At 37.6% G+C, this 16,668-nt stretch overlaps 1 protein-coding gene across 1 annotated transcript in view; it reads right to left on the bottom strand.

The window, feature by feature from the left end:
• The window catches only part of LOC122814297, a 780,122-nt gene that overhangs the window by 467,230 nt on the left and 296,224 nt on the right, over positions 1-16,668 (bottom strand). The window contains exons 34-36 of the mRNA XM_044086885.1: positions 16,053-16,313; positions 7,078-7,338; positions 2,431-2,691 (exon numbers count right to left, since the gene is read on the bottom strand). Of these exons, the coding sequence (XP_043942820.1) occupies positions 2,431-2,691; positions 7,078-7,338; positions 16,053-16,313 (783 nt within the window). The remainder of the gene's footprint in view (positions 1-2,430; positions 2,692-7,077; positions 7,339-16,052; positions 16,314-16,668) is intronic.

Genomic DNA, 16,668 nt, shown 5'->3' with positions numbered 1-16,668 from the left:
TTTTGAGTTATCCAGTGCTCCAAGTGTATTCACAAAGTACCTAGCTCCAATGAAAACCTATTGCAGACTGCAAGGTATTTGCATTGTCCTTGTTTAGATGACCTGCTTATCTGTGCAGTGTCTTTTGCAAAGTGTCAGGAATCGTTCACTTTGCTGAGACATCTGTTTCACAGACTCGGTTCCCAGGAGAACATTCATAAGTCTTTAGTTACGTCATCTCGCAGGATTGTATTCCTAGGGTGCCTCTTGGATACATCAGCTCAAAGAGCTTTCCTAGCACAAGAAAAAGTAGATCTATATATAGATCTGTTCCCAAAGTTTTTCGACTCAGTCTAGGACTTCAGTAAGGGAATTTCTCAGGCTACTAGGATTCACAGTATCTATGTTTCTCATGGTTTCTTATGCCAGGCACTGCATGAGAAAGATTTAATGGGACATAATTTCTGCATGATCCCAACATCAATACCACCTGACTTTTAAATTCCACTGTTGGGGATTTTAAAAAGGAACTGCTTTCAGGGAAATACAAGTTTTATCTTAATTCTGGCCACTCATACTCCCTTCTAGCACTAATACTTTCTGTAATAACAGATGTGTCAGACTTTGGTTGGGGTGGGGGCTTTGTCTTTTGAGGTAAAAGTTCAGAGTCTTTGAAAAAAAAGCCAGATCAAAACACATAAATATCAAGGAGATGTTGGCAGTAATAAATGCATCCAACTCTCTCAATCATTTGTTGTTCCCTGGATCTCAAGTGATCACAGTAAATAACACAGTGGTGTGATACATTAACAAAGGGGAGGGGGTCCAGATCATACCTTCTGTGTAGATTAGTCATGGTAGATTGGGATATAGCAATTCAGCACAATGTCACTCTGCAGAGACCTTGCATTCTATGAGAACAAAATGTTGTGGCAGAGAGACTGAGCAAACCCACATAAATGAATCAGCAGTCTTCTTGGATTTGATTCACCTGCAGGGAACACCTTAAATGGATCTGTTTGCCACCATTCATAACAAACAAATGGGAATATTCTGGTCCAGGAATCCTCTCAGTCAGGCCTGAAAACTAGATGTTTTCTTACTTCTTTGAAAGGGAATGTTCCTGTACACCTTTCCACTCTTTCCGCTGACATCGGGGGTCATTCTGAAGATTCAGAAAGACTTTCCAAAGATCACTGAGGTGACTCTCTTCTGGCTGAGACAGCAGTGGTTCTTCCTTTATTTGGAAATGACCAGAGGAAAATACCACAGACTGCCACACAGACCTGATTTACTCACAGAAGACAGGGGTTGTCTGATACACATCAACTTAAAACAACTTCAGCTAATGGCCTGGATGGTACAATTTTAATTCCCTTTAGGCATAGTCAGCACCTCCTTGGGATCTTGATTTTATTTTGGCAAAAGTAACTCTTACTCCATTTGAATTGTCTCATAAGGCTAATTTGAGCTTCTTAATGTAGAAAACAGTTTTGCTGATTGTTCTGACTTCTGCAGGAAGATTACCTGAATTGCAAGCTCTCATGGTGGGTCAGCCTTATTTAATGTTATAATCTTTGAGAATGAATTCTTCATTTATTTCTACATTGGAATGCAAGTGTACTTTGTGCCAAGCTATCTATCTTCCTGTCTAATTTCCAGAACCTAAAAATGAGAAAGGATTCTTGATACTCTGGTTTCCCACAGACAGCTAAGATACTATCTTGACAGAACTAAAACTTTCAGAAATTCTAATTAGTTTTTCATTACTTATGAAGGTAAGAAAAAAGAACAACCACTGTTAAAGCAGGAAATCTCCATAATGTTATTCTTTTTTTTGCTTCTACCATAACAAGTCACTTCTAGGCAGGGGCAAATCACATTCCATTAAGGCCCTGGCTTTAGTGGCTTTTTTGAAGGCGGGTGGACTCTAGAACTATTCCAGAGGCAGCAACATGGTCCTGTGTACATAGTTTCACAAAGCACTACAAACTGGATTCCTTTTCCAGGCATAAAGCAGACTTTGCTAGGACCATGGGCTCACAGATCCTCCAGCTTCCATCTTTAAGTTGTCATGAAATGTTTGAAGGCTTGCTTGAGATGACAATGATCTGGGCATATGGAAGGTACCCTTAAGCTTTGGAAGTGGGACATCTGTTATATCCTAAGCGAGATATAACCCATATAACTTAGGTTACTGAAGCGGCGATCTATTTGAGTATTTACTGTTATGGTAAATTTACTTTCACAACTGTACTTGACACACAAGTGAGATTCAGAAACTGATTTCAGATATTTTTTCTCCAAAACTATACTCAGAGCTATGTTATTTGTCTGCATAGCTAGACTTCTCCAGTCAGAATCTCACAATATTTGAAAACCTAATGTGAAAAAAGATGTAACATGTCAATCGAGGTAGTATCATACAATTTCTATAAAATAAATAAATACCTGTTGTCACAGTGACAGTGGGGTTCCCGGTACTGTTTAAAACTTTGTCTGTTGCTATCACTGTGATGGTATAATTATCTCCACAGTGCAGATTTTGCAAAATGCAAGATGAATCCATAGTTTCACAAGTCTTTATATCACCATCAGTGCCTTGTGCTATCACTTTGTATACCAGTGAGGCATCCTCTGCAACCCAAGACACTGTAGCACTGGAGCCGTCATAATTCATAACAGCTGAAATTTCTTGCAGTGGACAGGGAGCTATGGAAAATAACAGAATGAAGGTTAGAGTCTAGGAATTCATTTATTTAATACTATAGTGCTGAAAAAATACAATTAATTAACAGATGAAACATTTAATATTTTGTTATCAGCTGACATGTTTAACGTTAATGACATCTAGGGCTTCTTCAATTGATGTTTTCAATTTATATACCTGTAGAACACATACATTTCTGGGTCTATATTACCATCTTGAATGGTCGAACGCTCACATGAGCGAAACGGTAGTAAAACAGACTGCCTATCTGGACTAATATGCTCCTGACATGAGTCAGTCTGCCTATATGGATAATCCTGTAAAAATAAGGCAGACAAACATTTATCGTCTATCTCTGTTACTCTAGATAGGGAAGATTTATTGAGCTTAGCTTGGGGCTTAGTTCAGGCTCTTAGCCCTTCTCATTCTGGATCTATTGGTAAGAGGAAAATTAATTCTTCAGTTTCTGAAGATTCCCCTTTGTGATGAACAAGGAATACAGTGAGCAATGAATCTGAGTGAATAAATTCAATTATTTCACCTCAGGCAACAGATTTTGATTCTGAGGCGAGTACTTCTGATTTTTCTCTTGGGAAAATTTTCCTTTTCTGAACAATATCTAGGATGAATTTTATTTCTAATCTGTAATCTGAACCTGCAATGATTTCCTTGTTGACTTCTACTACAGCTAAACGTTTGGTAAATGCTGAACCCTCCTAATGTTTCAAGGAGGAGAAAGCTTTTGTTAGATTCAGAAAAGAATGTATGCCTCTTCCACTCTTATTTTTGAATTCTTGTCAGGTTTAAATGTTAAAAGTGTTTTTCTCGCTTTTCTGAAAATAAGAGGAATATTACTACTTTTTTTGAGGGTAAATCTTTTTCAAACATTCTTATTTCTTCTGTTTCTTAAGTAAGTGTTGCCTTTCATAGTAGCAGCTACAGCGTCTGTGATGAGATTTCCACGGGTACACTCTCAACATTTGCCTCAAGGTGTAAAATGTGGAAATTTGAAATTTCCCTGTGATAAGATTGTCTTTGGACCTTCTGCTGCTGAGGGCCTGGAAAACTGTGACGAGAGAGGGGAACTGATTCAAGGAGTGACTCGGATAGTTCATTCTTCTTTCTTGCACTTTGTTAACGGTTTCATCCTTATCTCAGGATCCCTTATAAAAAGCAAAATAAACCGATTCTATAATCGTCAGTCAAGGAGATGTACAAAAACAATAGTAAGGAGGCACGAGATGGAAGAGTGAGCCTCCCAGAAACAAGGACAGTCCAACAAGTCTGAATGACTATCATCAGCTTGGACTCTCCCTTACCACCCTGGCAATCCTTTAATTCTTCCACAAAAACAGATCATCTCAGACAAAAGGGTGCTGAGAGTTAATCATCAGGGGCATAAAAGATCCTGCCCCTCTGTCTCTGGCAGGGAAAGGTTTTAATTCCAGAATGTTCCTGCTACCAAAGAAAAAAGCTTCATGGAGACTAGTCCTAGATCTTTCTTTTCTCAAACTGTTTTTGAAAGTTCCAAATTTCAACATACTATAATTGAACAATTTGTTACCTCTTATTCCCCTTTTCAAGTTTTTGATCACTCTAGATATAAAGGATGCTTATCATTTCATTCCAACAGCCACAGACTTCACTTTGTTTAATTTTTCTTTCTCTGGATTGCACTTAAAGTTCTCTGCATTCCCTTTTGAGTTATCCAGTGCTCCAAGTGTATTCACAAAGTACCTAGCTCCAATGAAAACCTATTGCAGACTGCAAGGTATTTGCATTGTCCTTGTTTAGATGACCTGCTTATCTGTGCAGTGTCTTTTGCAAAGTGTCAGGAATCGTTTACTTTGCTGAGACATCTGTTTCACAGACTCGGTTCCCAGGAGAACATTCATAAGTCTTTAGTTATGTCATCTCGCAGGATTATATTCCTAGGGTGCCTCTTGGATACATCAGTTCAAAGAGCTTTTCTAGCACAAGAAAAAGTAGATCTATATATAGATCTGTTCCCAAAGTTTTTCGACTCAGTCTAGGACTTCAGTAAGGGAATTTCTCAGGCTACTAGGATTCACAGTATCTATGTTTCTCATGGTTTCTTATGCCAGGCACTGCATGAGAAAGATTTAATGGGACATAATTTCTGCATGGTCCCAACATCAATACCACCTGACTTTTAAATTCCAGTGTTGGGGATTTTAAAAAGGAACTGCTTTCAGGGAAATACAAGTTTTATCTTAATTCTGGCCACTCATACTCCCTTCTAGCACTAATACTTTCTGTAATAACAGATGTGTCAGACTTTGGTTGGGGTGGGGGCTTTGTCTTTTGAGGTAAAAGTTCAGAGTCTTTGAAAAAAAAGCCAGATCAAAACACATAAACATCAAGGAGATGTTGGCAGTAATAAATGCATCCAACTCTCTCAATCATTTGTTGTTCCCTGGATCTCAAGTGATCACAGTAAATAACACAGTGGTGTGATACATTAACAAAGGGGAGGGGGTCCAGATCATACCTTCTTTGTAGATTAGTCATGGTAGATTGGGATGTAGCAATTCAGCACAATGTCACTCTACAGAGACCTTGCATTCTATGAGAACAAAATGTTGTGGCAGAGAGACTGAGCAAACCCACATAAATGAATCAGCAGTCTTCTTGGATTTGATTCACCTGCAGGGAACACCTTAAATGGATCTGTTTGCCTCCATTCATAACAAACAAATGGGAAAATTTTGGTCCAGGAATCCTCTCAGGCAGGCCTGAAAACTAGATGTTTTCTTACTTCTTTGAAAGGGAATGTTCCTGTACACCTTTCCACTCTTTCCGCTTACATCCGGGGTCATTCTGAAGATTCAGAAAGACTTTCCAAAGATCACTGAGGTGACTCTCTTCTGGCTGAGACAGCAGTGGTTCTTCCTTTATTTGGAAATGACCAGAGGAAAATACCACAGACTGCCACACAGACCTGATTTACTCACAGAAGACAGGGGTTGTCTGATACACATCAACTTAAAACAACTTCAGCTAATGGCCCGGATGGTACAATTTTAATTCCTTTTAGGCATCTATTTTCTAAGGATGTGCAACAGGTAAGATGCAAAAAAAAACCTACACAAATGGAAGCATTTTCTAGTTGATGTCACATTAGAATTTCTTTGGTACTACAATATTTGTGTGAGCTATTATCATCTGGTGTTTCTTATTCCTCTATCAAAGTTCATTTGTAAGCCATTTCAATATGTCTTCTTATGGATCCCCCTCTTTCAGCACTCCCATGTCAATATGTTTTTGAAAGGGCTTCTACACTCCCATCCACCCTGATAGTAGTCAGCACCTCCTTGGGATCTTGATTTTATTTTGGCAAAAGTAACTCTTACTCCATTTGAATTGTCTCATAAGGCTAATTTGAGCTTCTTAATGTAGAAAACAGTTTCGCTGATTGTTCTGACTTCTGCAGGAAGATTACCTGAATTGCAAGCTCTCATGGTGGGTCAGCCTTATTTAATGTTATAATCTTTGAGAATGAATTCTTCATTTATTTCTACATTGGAATGCAAGTGTACTTTGTGCCAAGCTATCTATCTTCCTGTCTAATTTCCAGAACCTAAAAATGAGAAAGGATTCTTGATACTCTGGTTTCCCACAGACAGCTAAGATACTATCTTGACAGAACTAAAACTTTCAGAAATTCTAATTAGTTTTTCATTACTTATGAAGGTAAGAAAAAAGAACAACCACTGTTAAAGCAGGAAATCTCCATAATGTTATTCTTTTTCTTTGCTTCTACCATAACAAGTCACTTCTAGGCAGGGGCAAATCACATTCCATTAAGGCCCTGGCTTTAGTGGCTTTTTTGAAGGCGGGTGGACTCTAGAACTATTCCAGAGGCAGCAACATGGTCCTGTGTACATAGTTTCACAAAGCACTACAAACTGGATTCCTTTTCCAGGCATAGAGCAGACTTTGCTAGGACCATGGGCTCACAGATCCTCCAGCTTCCATCTTTAAGTTGTCATGAAATGTTTGAAGGCTTGCTTGAGATGACAATGATCTGGGCATGTGGAAGGTTCCCTTAAGCTTTGGAAGTGGGACATCTGTTATATCCTAAGCAAGATATTACCCAAATAACTTAGGTTACTGAAGCGGTGATCTATTTGAGTATTTACTGTTATGGTAAATTTACTTTCACAACTGTACTTGACACACAGGTGAGATTCAGAAACTGATTTCAGACATTTTTTCTCCAAACTATAGTCGGAGCTATGTTATTCGTCTGCATAGCTAGACTTCTCCAGACAGAAGCTCACAATATTTGAAAACCTAATGTGAAAAAAAGATGTAACATTTCACTCGAGGTAGTATCATATAATTTCTATAAAATAAATAAATACCTGTTGTCACAGTGACAGTGGGGTTCCCGGTACTGTTTAAACCTTCTCCTGTTGCTATCACCGTGATGGTATAATTATCTCCACAGTGCAGATTCTGCAAGATGCAAGATGAATCCATAGTTTCACAAGTCTTTATGTCACCATCAGTGCCTTGTGCTATCACTTTGTATACTAGTGAGGCATCCTCTGCAACCCAGGACACTGTAACACTGGAGTTGTCATAATTCATAATAGCTGAAATTTCTTGCAGTGGACAGGGAGCTATGGAAAATAACAGAATGAAGGTTAGATGTCTGGGAATTCATCTATTTAATAGTATAGAGCTGAAAAAATACAATTAATTAACAGATGAAACGTTTAATATTTTCTTATCAGCTGACACATTTAATGTTAATGACATCTAGGGCTTCTTCAATTGATGTTTTCAATTTATATACCTGTAGAACACATACATTTCTGGGTCTATATTACCTTCTTGAATGGTCGAACGCTCACATGAGCGAAACGGTAGTAAAACAAACTTGCTATTGTCGGTGCTTGCACCCCCCACACCCCCCGCTAAATATATATTCCAACTCTGAGGTCGCACTCAGTGAGGAAAGGGCAAATATTCCATTCCTCACTGTACTATGACCCCAAAAAAACAAATTCATTTATGTACATTTTCACTCAAGTGAGCATTCGATATTTTTACCATTCGAGATGGTAATATAGACCCTACATTTGTCACTTGGATTATAGCATGTTCAGACCTGAACTGTTTGTGGAAAAAAGGGTCAAGTTTTCTGTCTGTTTCATCATTCACCTTAGTATATGTGGCTTGTGGCTTGTCCTTTCCACCAGTTATTTCATGACCAGGTTTTACTGTACTGTTTGATCTTTCATTATTTATCTGCATGTGTTCACCTTCGAGGTTTATTCTTCCTGTGCAGCATTTTTAAAGCTACCAGAAGAGCTGATTTGTTTGAAAGACAATAATCTGACTATTATCTACCATCATTTGTGGCTACGTTACTTCCGCTGCTTTTTTTGGTACCCCAATATGATACCATCACATAGACTATTCAGGTGACTGTTCATGCTGGCACCTTAACAAAGGGAGGGTGGGGGTTTGGCTCAATGGATACGGTATTTATCAGATAAATACAAGGTACAGGGTAGATTCTGACCTTGGGTTATTAGCTAGGCTTAAAATAGCCCTACAGTGCAGTTAGCCTAGTATTCACAAGTGAACCCTTGAGCAGCAGTAACAGTCCTAGCACACTGCTTCGGACTACTTGTCACTGCGTTATAAGGCTTGTGGTGATGGAACCTTTAGCGTCCTACCACTTGGACATTGGGACACACTACCACACAATATATCCTCAACGACTACTGACCCATTGTTCAAGAACAAACTACCCCCCCAATGGTAGTCATTCCACTTGATTTGGCTAATATTTCCTTTAACAATCTTTGTAGCCCTTCCTGTCTCGCAACCTGTAATTGTTTGCAAAGACTGATATGATGGAGTCCAGGTGAACTAAGACCTGAATTTAAAGCTGACCTGTCCCTTAGGTGGATTCTGCCACAGTACTCTTTGGTGTGGTGTTTGGAATAAATTAACCATGGGCATTTGAGGGCATGCACTTGGAAGTCATTTTTGCTTATGCCTAATTGAGGGTTATTGATTAATGAGAGTGGCCAAAATTTTTCAGACATTATCATTTTATGCTAAATGCATAACAATACATTGCAATTATATTTCATTAATATAAGATTTCATATAAACATTTGATATAAAGTAGTAAAGCTTAATTTTCATTGAAATACAGAAGTATATCATGAGTTTGCTTAAGTTTCCTTTACTGTAAAATATCAAACCATGTATAGTGCAAAATGTACTTTCCAAATTCTTAACAATATACTTTTCTAGGTTAAAATGGTTGCTCAGAATGACCACACTGTCCTCAGAAATACATTTTTGAAGGATAAAAAGTACTACAGAATTAAATTTGTTCTTTCAAGCCTTACAGTGTTTTCCTTTGAAATCTATCTCTCTAGGTTAAAAAAGAATATGTGGTTAAGAAGGCTCAGGTGACTGAGTCAACATGAAAATGAAATCTGTTTGCAACATAATTAAATTTAAACTATGATGAGTCCTGATAGCTTTGTAACTATACAACTGCACAGATTTATTACATATCGTTTTAACATTTTTCTGTTTGTTTTTATGTTATCTGAATTTGTTACAGTTTGTGATAGTTTTAAACATTGTCAGCTAATATATGTTCTACAAACTACTCTGAAACTTGCCATTTCTGTATCTATTGATACAATTGTAAATATTATTAACTAATGCATATTGTGTCAACTTTTAATGAAACGTGGAATTTATATAGATCTCTATTTGCTGCTGTATGCACTTTGGTGCTTGGGTCATGGCTGCAAAAGGTTAGTAGAGCCCACTTATCTGGTTACCAAATAGAAATAAACAGAAATAGATAAAATAAATAACCACGGTTAATATCATATACAAGCATTAGAGTAACTGTAGTTTTTTACCATTTCATATTATTTAGAGAAATGTATAACTATGGGAAACACTATGACTTAATATTTAAGCTGCATTAAAATACTGGCTTAAATAGGTTCATAGGTGCTTACTAGGTTAACAACCACAAGGGCCTTGAGGTAGTCTGCATAGCACATATTACTTATGCCCTGTACTCTTTTAGTGAGGAACCTTTCTGGACGTTCCAGTTGTTGGATATGCTTAGTTAGGTACATACTCAATGATAGGTCTGATGAATGCCGAATACAGTGGAACAATGACTCCCTTGGACTTAGATGCCATACCTTTGTTTATAAGTTGCTCAACATAGAATGATTTCCTCACCACTGTAGGCACAAGATGGTCATTATCCCTCTTTGCACATCAAGCAATGCGAACTTAGAGTATAAAATGTAATTCAAACCAATAATGTAAATAAAGCCATAACAGTCTAGGCCTTAACTCAATGAGGAGTTTAGATTATGTTTTTCAGACTAAGTTCAATGCATGCTTATCCTGTTCTATGGGATCAGTTCTCAGTTTATGAACGGGGCAGTTATAACCAAATCATTCCTCAGTCACAAAGTAAGTACCAAATTTCCAGTGAATGAGCACATGGCAGTAATGGCACTACATTTAGTAAAGTTACTCAAGCTCATACTTTATTTGGAACCATAATAAGTGAAACCGGCATTTCTTCTTTGAGGCTTGTAAAAAGCTTTGTCATGGGTGTACATCTTTTCAGTGAACATTAGGTGATACAAATCACAAACAGCAGATTCATGGTAGTAAGAGTAATGGGTCTCTTAAAAAAGAATTTACAGTCCTGTTTAGATATGCTACTGATAACGTTTAGCTCCATATGAATTACAGAAGGAAGGACTGAATTCCGGGCATGTTGTGTTGCTGTGAAGAACACTTTTGAATAACATCAAAGACTGAAACAATACTAATTTCATGAACTTTAATCATGCTTTGATTTAGAAATGGGAACCATTCCCATCATGATAGTAGAAACCTGAAAAGGCATGGAAAAATTAAAAAAAGAACAAACTACATATATGTCTGAATTTTTCTGGGCTGTAGATTTCAGGACTGTTGTTGAGGCATTTTCAAGGATACGCTGTACCTCAAGGCCATAAGAGTTGCAATATCATTTTGTGATTAGTGCATTATAACTAAGTGCATGTACTAATATCTGGTATTACTGTATCATTCACTGACAATCTGTGAACACTGACACTCTTTTAGACACTCTATGAGTACTGAACATCGGCACTCTTTTAGACACTCTATGAGTACTGAACATCGACACTCTTTTAGACACTCTATGAGTACTGAACATCGACACTCTTTTAGGCACTCTATGAGTACTAAACATCGACACTCTTTTAGACACTCTGTGAGTACTGAACATCGACACTCTTTTAGACACTCTATGAGTACTGAACATCGACACTCTTTTAGACACTCTATGAGTACTGAACATCGACACTCTTTTAGACACTCTATGAGTACTGAACATCGACACTCTTTTAGACACTCTATGAGTACTGAACATTGACACTCTTTTAGACACTCTATGAGTACTGAACATTGATACTCTTTTAGACACTCTATGAGTACTGAACATCGACACTCTTTTAGACACTCTATGAGTACTGAACACTGACACTCTTTTAGACACTCTATGAGTACTGAACATCGACACTCTTTTAGACACTCTATGAGTATTGAACATCGACACTCTTTTAGACACTCTATGAGTACTGAACATTGACACTCTTTTAGACACTCTATGAGTACTGAACATCAACACTCTTTTAGACACTCTATGAGTACTGAACATCGACACTCTTTTAGACACTCTATGAGTACTGAACATCGACACTCTTTTAGACACTCTATGAGTACTGAGCATTGACACTCTTTTAGATACTCTATGAGTACTGAACATCGACACTCTTTTAGACACTCTGTGAGTACTGAACATCAACACTCTTTTAGACACTCTATGAGTACTGAACATTGACACTCTTTTACACACTCTATGAGTACTGAACACTGACACTCTTTTAGACACTTTTATGAGTACTGAACATCGACACTCTTTTAGACACTCTGTGAGTACTGAACATCGACACTCTTTTAGACACTCTATGAGTACTGAACATCGACACTCTTTTAGACACTCTATGAGTACTGAACATCGACACTCTTTTAGACAATCTGTGAGTACTGAACATCTCTCTGCTGTGCTTACTGTTTAACCAGATTGCATTTTCTGTCTGCTTGCAATTCAATCTAAAGTCTGATATTGTATCCCATAAACTCCTTCTCTCCAAGCTAGCCTACCTTAACCTCTGTAACTCCTCTCTCAGCTGGTTCTCTAGTTATCTATCTGATCAGCTACTGTTAAATGGCTCTCTTCTACCTCCTCTTTCCTCTCTGTTCAAACCGGGGTTCCCCAAGGCTCCATTCTCGGGCCCCTCTTATTTAACATCTTTACTAACAACCTTTACCTTTCCTGCCCTCACTCCGCCCTGATTCAATATGCTGATGACTCACCTATCATCTCCACATCTGACAATCTTCCTCACCTACTCACCCTCACTCAAAATCTCTATATTCAGTTCAAAAATTGCTCTCTACTAATCAACTACTTCTTAACTTTAACAAAACTAAACTTCTACTCTTTCTGCCTAAATCTCTCCAACATTGCAAACCTTCCTTCTCCATCTCCTCTCTAAATAACACTCCTATCAAAGTAGAATAACATACCAAACTCCTCTGAGATTATGCAGATGATGAACTTAAATTCAACATCCCAGTCAATAAGTATATTAAAAAAAATTCACCAAAAACTTGAACTTCTGTGCAGGAACAAAAAATTCCTAACTCCAGAATCTAAACTGTCCTTAGGTCAAGGTTGCTTACTTCCCACCCTACTCGATGTTGCCCCATTATTCACCCAACTGCAAAAGAACCTGACTACCAAGCTTGAACACACCTATAATAAAATAGCTCGATTCACCAGTAATCTCCCTTATAGAACACACCACTGCCTTTCCCTAAAAAACTTCACTGGCTTGAACTCCAACACCAACTCCTCCTGCCACAGCTCCACCTGACCCACTCTATCCTTCACCAACCCCTTGCTTGGCCATCTCTGACAAATCTTATCTTCCCCTATATCCCCAAGCATGACCTATATAGCTCTGACCAACTCCTATTGCATATTTCCAAACCTAACAAATCCATTGGTAAGATACTTTACAGCCACTCAGTCACTTCTGCCTGGAACAAATTTCCTCTTCATATATGCACACTTGACAATACCCACAGTTTTAAAATAGCATTAAAGGAATTCCTGTGTACCTCTTGGATCTGCTCCTGCAATGATCCCACCTGAACATCTTCCCACTTGCCTCTCCCTTAACTGCTAAAGCCTCATCATCTTTCTTCCTTAACTACCAATGTAGCTCAAATTTCTGATCTTAACATCCTTCACCACAAACTACCCCCCCAATCAATCTTCTCTCTCGGCTACTCCTCAGGTTTGAGTCCTCATTGCATTAACAATGCTAGGACTGTCTTGCTGACTTCTTTATGACATAAATTGTTTTAAATACATGACATTCATAATTAGTGTAAAATGTTCCTATGATTTACTTATACGTGTTTTCTTTGTATTATGTATTTATTAGTAGCTTTGTATAATGACTAAACACACTTTCCTTTCATTTTTGTATTCCTCACTGTATTGCTAACTTTTGTAATAGAGCTTTTCTCCTTGGGCCTCTACTGAAAAAGGGTATCTTGCCCAGTCAGACTAACCCGGTTAACAAATGTCAAATAAGTATGAATAAAATCTAAAGCTCTTACTTTATTTAATAAATTGCTATTTAGCTAACAGGTTACTAACTTCATTATTTACCTTTCTGCATGTACCTGTTTGCTGTCTAAAAAGCAAATCTGGAAATATCAGATACAGTTGCTCAGATCTCAGAATACAAAAGTGTATCATGAATATGCTTAACTGCCTTTGTCTTATGCACAGCCAGGTCCTTTTACATTCAGTTTCATTTTTGGTAGCCTCATCAGTATTTTATCTACAACTAGGCTATCCTGCAGATTATTGTTGACGACATCCTGTGATGTTATGTCGTTCACTTTGACAGGTGGTTTGTATTTAAATGTGTATCCTTTAACAATGTAACTGCTGCATGCTGTTCACTGGGACATATGATCTCTGTGGTTTTAAACATGTATGCTCTTCAGTGTAGATGCGTGTCTCTATGTGCTTGTTTTAAGAATGAAACTGAGGCATGCTGTTCACTGTGACAGGTGAGGTATGCAGGAATTATGATGAAATATTGTTTCGTCAGTGTATAGAAAAGCTGGTACAGCTGATAGAAAATCAGTTGATCGAACTGTATTAGCTGTTCCTGACCGAGATCATAGAAAAGACAGATTGGGAAATATGCCCTTTCCCCACTGTAGAGTGATCTTGGATTTGGAGTATATACTTTTCAGGCAGTGTTGAGGTACAACCCCCTCCCATGTGTGGTTTACGGTGGGGGGTTGCCCTCTGTAAAAAAGATGTTTTCTTTTCTTTTTTTTCAGATGTTTTTATCAATGTTTTCAAGATCAACATTTGCATTTAGTCCTTTGTGGTTCGGGTCATGACATTTCCTTGACATGCCATACACGCACCTTAGCAATGTACCTATAGTATGCTGATCACATTGACAGCTGTAACTATCTATATAAGCATACATGCATTGACAATTTAACTATTATGTGTTGAATAAAAATCAATCTCTGTATGTCATACTATATCAGAGTAACTGATATGCCTTCCTCCTCTGGAGCTTGAGTCATGTCTGAAAAGGATATATGACATTCCACTTACATGGTTATCAAACAGAAATATATAAAAAAATGAAAACATAATTAGATTTCTGCCATTAAATCAATTGTTCAATGTATCAATAAGTTAAAGAAATGCTGCATCATATGTTAATGTCATGATTGCTATTTGGTATGCTGTAAGGCAAGGGTTGTAGATAGTAATAATGTCATGATTGTTACTTAGTATGCCATAAGCCAAGGGCTGTAGGTAGTAATAATGTCATGATTGTTACTTAGTATGCTGTAAGCCAAGGGTTGTAGGTAGTAATAATGTCATGATTGTTACGTAGTATGCTGTAAGTCAAGGGTTGTATGTAGTTATAATATCATGATTGTTACTTAGTATGCTGCAAGCCAAGTGTTGTAGGTAGTAATAATGTCATGACTGTTAGTATGCTGTAAGCCAAGGGTTGTAGCTAGTAATAATGTCATGATTGTTACTTAGTATGCTGTAACCCAAGGGTTGTAGCTATCAATAATGTCATGATTGTTACTTAGTATGCTGTAAGCCAAGGGTTGTAGATAGTAATAATGTCATGATTGTTACTTAGTATGCTGTAAGCCAAGGGTTGTAGGTAGTAATAATGTCATGATTGTTACTTAGTATGCTGTAAGCCAAGGGTTGTAGGTAGTAATAATGTCATGATTGTTACTTAGTATGCTGTAAGCCAAGGGTTGTAGATAGTAATAATGTCATGATTGTTATTTAGTATGCTGTAAGCCAAGGGTTGTAGGTAGTAATAATGTCATGATTGTTACTTAGTATGCTGTAAGCCAAGGGTTGTAGCTAGTAATAATGTCATGATTGTTACTTAGTATGCTGTAAGCCAAGGGTTGTAGCTAGCAATAATGTCATGATTGTTACTTAGTATGCTGTAAGCCAAGGGTCGTAGATAGTAATAATGTCATGATTGTTATTTAGTATGCTGTAAGTGAAGGGTTGTAGCTAGTAATAATGTCATGATTGTTACTTAGTATGCTGTAAGCCAAGGGTTGTATGTAGTAATAATGCCATGACTGTTACTTAATATGCTGTAAGCCAAGGGTTGTAGGTAGTAAATAATAACTAGATTTTGTCTCCCAATCAGCTTTGTCACACGGCACTTGTGTTAACAGACTTGTGTTATGTCAGTCCTTCTCCTTCCTCTCATCTCCCTTCATTCTTTTTTTGCCTTCCCTTTTACTTTAATTGTACTATTTGCTTGCACTCCTCCTATCCTCACCTTTACCCCTTTTCAATACACGGGTTGTGGATTACTATGCTGTCCACAGAAAATGGCCATTGTAAAGCTAATCTCAGTGCCATTTGTAGAGCTGTGTGTGAACCCTGAGTTACACAGCAGTGAGATTCAATGAATTATACTATTTGTCCTCTTCTAAAGTTAGAACTTTGTCATTCAGATGAGTGTTAAACGTCTCCATGTAAAAGTTCACAGTGTTTGATAATTTGACATTAATGTGATCCAACATTTTAGCCAGAGTATTCTCACACAATTTGTATAAGGCAATGGTATTTTTATAGCAATACCTGTTGTCACAGTGACAGTGGGGTTCCCGGTGCTGTTTAAACCTTCTTCTGTTGCTATCACTGTGATGGTATAATTATCTCCACAGTGCAGATTCTGCAAGATGCAAGATGAAGCCGTAGTTTCACAAGTCTTTATGTCACCATCAGTGCCTTGTGCTATCACTTTGTATACTAGTGAGGCATCCTCTGCAACCCAGGACACTGTAGCACTGGAGTTGTCATAATTCATAACAGCTGAAATTTCTTGCAGTGGACAGGGAGCTGTAGAAAATAGAATGAAGATCAGATGTCTGTGAATTCACTTAATCAATACACATAGTACAGAGCAAAGAAAACACAAATACTTTCTTTACAGTTGACACATTTTCCTAACAGCTGACATATAATGTTGATGACAAATAGCTCTTCCTCATTTGAAGTTTCCAGTTTGCAAACATTGAAAACAAATATATGTCACACTTTGATTTAAATATGTTCAGAACTGAATTGTTTATAGAAAAAAAGGATGATCTCTACAATACTGGATTTCTATAGTTTGCTGTCATTCACTTTCCCATATCTGGCTTGCGCCTTGCCTTGTTAGTGATTATCTCAACGTTTATATTATCAGCATTAT

This window comes from Protopterus annectens, chromosome 10.part0 (assembly GCF_019279795.1).
Source record: "Protopterus annectens isolate FY-2018-M chromosome 10.part0, PAN1.0, whole genome shotgun sequence".
Classification (NCBI taxonomy): Eukaryota; Metazoa; Chordata; order Ceratodontiformes; family Protopteridae; genus Protopterus; species Protopterus annectens.
The sequence above is the reverse complement of the archived record's forward strand: the minus strand, read 5'-3'. Positions and strand labels throughout refer to the sequence as shown.